The 6,228-nt window shown below is 48.6% G+C and overlaps 1 protein-coding gene across 1 annotated transcript; it reads left to right on the top strand.

Moving 5' to 3' along the window:
• Nucleotides 1-4,034: 4,034 nt before the first annotated feature.
• Nucleotides 4,035-5,452, top strand: LOC139538198 (trace amine-associated receptor 13c-like). The gene has a single exon (XM_071340063.1). It carries the CDS (start codon nucleotides 4,035-4,037, stop codon nucleotides 4,992-4,994), a length of 960 nt encoding a protein of 319 aa, XP_071196164.1. The 3' UTR covers nucleotides 4,995-5,452.
• Nucleotides 5,453-6,228: the final 776 nt, after the last annotated feature.

Below are 6,228 nucleotides of genomic sequence, written 5' to 3'. Positions count from 1 at the left end.
GACTCAATAGGGGAGGGTCCGGGTGGGCATCTACCGTCGGTGGAGGCTCTGGTGCGGGGCGAAGTACCCACTATGCTCGTGGATACGTCATCGGAGGAACCGGACCGTGGATCGTTGCCGGAGGCTCCAGACTGTGGATCGTCGCTGGAGGAACCGGACCGTAGATTGTTGCCGGGGACTCCAGACCGTGGAGCTTGGCCAGAGGAACCGAACCGTAGATCGTCGCCGGAGGAACCGGACCGTAGATCGTCAACGGGGACTCTAGACCGTGGATCTTCGCCGGAGGAACTGGAACGTGGATCGTCACCGGAGGCACCGGACCGTGGATCATCGCAGGAGGAACCGGACCGTAGATCGTCGCCCAGTACTCCAGAACTTGGATCTTCGCGGGAGGAACCGGACCGTGGATCGTCGCCGGGGACTCCAGACCGTGGATCTTCGCCAGGGAAACCGGAACGTGGATCGTCGCCGGGGGCAAAGGACTGGATCATCGCCGGAGGATCAGGACCGTAGATCGTCACCGGGGACTCCAGACCGTGGATCTTCGCCGGATGAACCGGACCGTGGTTCGTCGCCTGAGGAACCGGACCGTAGATTGTCGCCGGGGACTCCACACCATGGATCTTCGCCAGAGGAACCGGACCGTGGATCGTCGCTGGAGGCACCGGACCGTGGATCGTCGCCGGAGGAACCGGACCGTAGATCGTCGCCGGGGACTCCACACCATGGATCTTCGCCAGAGGAACCGGACCGTGGATCGTCGCTGGAGGCACCGGACCGTGGATCGTCGCCGGAGGAACCGGACCGTGGATCCTCGCTGGAGGCACCGGACCGTGGATCGTCGCCGCAAGAACCGGACCGTAGATCGTCGCCGGAGGAACCGGACCGTGGATCGTCGCTGGAGGCACCGGACCGTGGATCGTCGCCGGGGTCTCCAGACCGTGGTTCGTCGCTGGGGACTCCAGACCGTAGATCGTCGCCGGAGGCTCCGGACTAGGAACCCTCACAGGAGGCTCCGGACTGAGAACCCCCCATGGAGGCTCTGGACGACAGACCGTCGCTGGAGGCTCTGGACCGCAGACCGTCGCTGGAGACTCTGGACCGCAGACCGTCTCAGGAGGTTCCGGACCGCGGACCTTCGGCAGGAGGCTACGGACCGCAGACCTTCGCTGGAGGTTCCGGACCGCCGCCCGTCGTTGGAGGTTCCAGACCGCCGATCATCTCAGGAGGTTCCGGACAGTGGACCGTCGTAGGAGGTTACGGACCGCCACCCGTCGCTGGAGGTTCCAGACCGCCGATCGTCTCAGGAGGTTCCGGACTGCGGACCGTCTCAGGAGGTTCCGGACAGTGGACCGTCTCAGGAGGTTCCGGACCGTGGACCGTCGTAGGAGGTTCCGGACCGTGGACCGTCGTAGGAGGTTCCGGACCGTGGAACGTCGTAGGAGGTTCCGGACTGTGGACTGTCATAGGAGGTTCCGGACTGTGAAATGTCGCTGGAAGCTCTGGACTGGGAACTGTCGCCGGAAGCTCTGGACTGGTAACTGTCTCTAGAAGCTCTGGACTGGGAACTGTCTCTGGAAGCTCTGGACTGGGAACTGTCTCTGGAAGCTCTGGACTGGGAACTGTCGCCGGAAGCTCTGGACTGGGAACTGTCGCTGGAAGCTCTGGACTGGGAACTGTCGTCGGAAGCTCTGGACTAGGAACTGTTGCCGGAAGCTCTGGACTGGGAACTGTCGCCGGAAGCTCTGGACTGGGAACTGTCGCCGGAAGCTCTGGACTGTGGAGGCGCACTGGAGGCCTGATGCGTGGGACTGGTACAGGTGGCACCTATCTGATGACACGCACCTCAGGGCGAGTGCAGGGAGGAGGCACAGGATGGACTGGACTGTGGAGGCGCACTGGAGGCCTGATGCATGGGACCTGTACAGGTGGCACGTAGCTGATGACACGCACCTCAGGGCGAGTGCGGGGAGGAGGCACAGGACTACCTTGACTGTGGAGGCGCACTGGAGGCCTGGTGCGTGGGACCGGTACGGGTGGCACCGGGCTGATGACACGCACCTCAGAGCGAGTGTGGGGAGGAGGAACAGGACATACTGGACTGTGGAGGCGCACTGGAGACACAGTACGTATGGCCGGCGCAGGATATCCTGGGCCGTGGAAGCGCACCGGAGGTCTGGAGCGTAGAGCTGGCATAACGCGTCCTGGCTGGATGCTCACTTTAGCCCGGCAAGGGCGGGGTGCTGGCACAGGACGCACTGGGCTGTGAAGGTGCACTGTCGACACAGTGCGTAGAGCTGGGGCAGGGTTTCCTGGACCGAGGAGGCGTACTGGAGACCAGGAGCGCTGAGCCGGCACAACCCGTCCTGTCTGGATGCTCACTTTCGCACGGCAAGTGCGAGGAGCTGGCACAGAGCGCACCGGGCTGTGGATGCGCACTGGAGACACATTGCGTATCTCTGCAAAGCATGGTGCCTGACTGGTCCCACGCTCCTAACGGCGACTCTCTTGCTCCAGACACCAAACCATCCACTCTGCCTCATCACTCCCATCAACTATCTCACAATACTCCTCGCTCAGTCTATCCCAATATCCCTCTTCGCTCTCAGACTCGCCCCTCGGCTTCGCCGACCAACTCGGCTGCCTCTCGGGCTTCCGTCGTGGTCGTGAACTTCGGAGTCGCCGTTGATCCTCCTGCGTCTGCTTCCATGGAAGGCTTTCGTCTCCTGCCATTATCTCCTCCCAAGTCCAGGATGTCTTCTCCTCCTGGCCACGCTGCTTGGTCCATTTGTGGTGGGATCTTCTGTCACGATCGTTATAAGGAGTGGACCAAGATGCAGCGTGGTATGTTTCCATCCTTTATTTTGGAAGACAAACTTAAAGCACAAAAACAATAAAGCCAATAAACGAAACGTGAAGCTACATGCAGTGCAGAAAGCAACTACACACAAACATAGTCAAGATCCCACAAATACAATGGGGAAATGGCTACCTAAATATGATCCCCAATCAGAGACAACGATAAACAGCTGCCTCTTATTGGGAACCATATCAGGCCAACATAGATATATAATTCCCCTAGATAACCCACCCTTAATCACACGACCTAACCAACATAGAGAATAAACAGCTCTCTATGGTCACGGCGTGACAAGTGCATACCCCATACTGCTCTACAAAGGCAAAACGCAGTAACTATGTATATTATTTTAATGCAAATTCTGACTTCAAGGTATTTTTCTGTCTAGACAGAGAGCAATTTCTGATACCCCATGATATTTTCTGATCAACTGGCTTGCTCTTGTGTAAGTAAACTAAATACCACATTAATCAGATAACATACCTGGCTATTACAACAGATCAAATTCGTAGATACTGCATTTTGCCTTTGTAGGGCAACATAAACTTATGCCATTTCATCAACTTCCCTACTGTCAACTTTAGTTATCTGAAGTTCTATCTAAGTTAACTTTAAATAGTTATCATATTTCCCATGTAAAATAGCCTTTGAGTGACCAAAATATCTCCCATAATATATTTTCCCCCATTAAAATGCTCAGTTGAGAAAATGTACCTTTTCTTTCATCTCTGACTATCAGTAAGGCTGAAGGACAGGCAAGGAGTCCACAGCAACATCCTATCCTGTCATACATTACATCATGTTTTCATGCATGATATGTTAATCTAACCGTTTGTTCATTTGCCAGCTCACGTGTGTGTGTGTGTGTGTGTGTGTGTGTGTGTGTGTGTGTGTGTGTGTGTGTGTGTGTGTGTGTGTGTGTGTGTGTGTGTGTGTGTGTGTGTGTGTGTGTGTGTGTGTGTGTGTGTGTGTGTGTGTGTGTGTGTGTGTGTGTGTGTGTGTGTGTGTGTGTGTGTGTGTGTGTGTAGAGAGATCCTGGGGAGGGGAGTTTCTGTCAGTAACTCAGGGATAAATAGAGAGGCAGAGCTCAGAGTTTGTCAGAAGGCAGACCTGACAGGGTCACACACAGGACCAAGCAGGAGAAGGACCTCAGCATTTTTACCTTTTGTTACAAATGGAGAAACATGAAGATGTTATATACTGTTTTCAAGATGGAAATTCTTCTTGCAGAAAGGGTTTGCTATCGACATCTATCTACATAACACTGTACATCTTCTTCTCATTGATTTCAGCAGTTACAGTATTTTTGAACATACTGGTGATTATCTCCATCTCTCACTTCAAGCAGCTCCACACTCCAACCAACCTGCTCATCCTCTCTCTGGCTGTGTCAGATCTCCTGGTGGGAATGATTGTGATACCAGTAGTGACAGTAGCAACAATGGAACCATGCTGGGGTTTTGGGGAATATTTCTGTGTGTTTCATTTCTACATCTCTTTTTTATGTACTTCTTTATCTCTGGGCAGTTTGGTCTTGATATCTATTGACCGCCATGTTGCTGTGTGTGATCCCTTATTGTACCACTCTAGAATAACAATAACAAGAATCATGTGTTTTATATCCATTACCTGGTGTTGTTGTATCATATACGATGCTGTTATTGTAAAAAACTTTGTAAATGTACAGATACCCAGTAGGTGTTTGACAGAATGTTTAACTGTAGCAATAACATCAAGTAATATCATTGACCTTGTAATTACAATGGTTGTCCCGTGCTCTATTATTATAACACTTTATATGAAAATCTTTGTGGTGGCCAGATCACAGGCCAGAAAGGTATTTTCAAAAGAGGCTGCCAGTATGTCCGGTGTTAAAACTGTACAGGCAAATAAGTCTGAGAGAAAAGCAGCAAAAACTCTAGCTATTGTTGTTTTCACCTATCTCATTTGTTGGATTCCATCTCTATTTCCTTTCCTTTTTGTATCTTTTTTAAGTGAAAATGTTTTATCATTTATCATCAGTTTTCTGCCACTTGTTAATTCCCTAATTAACCCAATCATTTATGCTTTCTTTTATCCATGGTTCAAAGTGACAGCTAAACATATTTTAACTCTGAAGTTAAGGCGTTCATAGTTCCTATGTTTTATTCCTACATTTGACTAACATAGGTTTGACATAGTTACGTAATACAATTGTTGTAATTCCTTCTTTCATGTAGCAGTACAGTGACGTGACTTACCTCAGTGTTGTCATCATAGGAACATATGGTGTTGATACCGAATGTTTTGGCTGGATTGGATTGGAATGACTAGGATAAGGCATAAGAAGGTATAAGCTTGTTTTATAAATGACATTGTAGTCATTTAGGGTTGTATATTCCAAATACCTACGCCTGTGTTTGTCTCCTAAAAGTACATTCCGAGGAGGTTGTGAGTCATTCTATATGTTGTTTAACATCACCGTCTAGTGGCTGAATTGGGACACAATGCCTTTAACAAGTGTACTGAAGTTGAATTGTTCAACATTGCGCAATATCAGATCATGTCTAAGTCTATCTCAATGGTGTATTGTGTAAGTAGTTGAGGGTAAAATGCGAGAATATGCAATTATGTGTAAGACTTTATAATGTTCAGTAATAAACTATTTGTAAGGAATTTACAGTTTTCTCACCATTTAATAATAATTACTCCCACATGTATTAAATGTTAGTCAGCTAGGTATTCTCACATGTATAAATAGCTACTATATGCATGTATGAACAGTACCACTACTCTCACTACATCACTGCTGCCAGGTCAGGGGTCACGCCAGAGCAGCTCTCTCAGATACTGTTTACTCTGAATGAATATAGAGATTGGCAACACTTTATAATAACACTTTGTAATGAAGAACGTATAATAGATTAGTAAATAGTTTATTCATCATTTATGTATCATTACTCCCACATTTGTTTTAGTAAGCTACTTTTTCACACATTTTTAAACAACGTTTATATTATGTAATAATGATTCAGAAGATCATTCATAAGATGTTTAATGAATATCCTTATAAACCATTTACTGATCATTAGTAAAGTAGTTTTGCAGTCCCTAATCTAAAGTGAGGACTATTCATACTTTCTTAATACTTTATAAATGTTTTGAACAGTGACCAGTGTAATTTATCACAAAAAGATGGACATGCTATTGGTAGATATTCCAGCAGGACCTGATGCTCCTTAAGTTCTCAAAATGACCTAGAACATATCAATGGTTAAACAATAAGCACACAACACAGAGGATGTTAAAGGAAATATATTGAACATTTTATTCCAAAACAGTCACACTGTTGTAGTAGTGTACTGAAGGAAGTACATTTTTTTGTCTGA

This window comes from Salvelinus alpinus, chromosome 14, assembly GCF_045679555.1.
Source record: "Salvelinus alpinus chromosome 14, SLU_Salpinus.1, whole genome shotgun sequence".
In the NCBI taxonomy this organism is placed as follows: Eukaryota; Metazoa; Chordata; class Actinopteri; order Salmoniformes; family Salmonidae; genus Salvelinus; species Salvelinus alpinus.
The sequence above is the reverse complement of the archived record's forward strand: the minus strand, read 5'-3'. Positions and strand labels throughout refer to the sequence as shown.

Bases quoted from the DNA above. Each gene is read 5' to 3' on its own strand.
- LOC139538198 (XM_071340063.1), top strand. From the start codon at position 4,035: ATGGAGAAACATGAAGATGTTATATACTGTTTTCAAGATGGAAATTCT.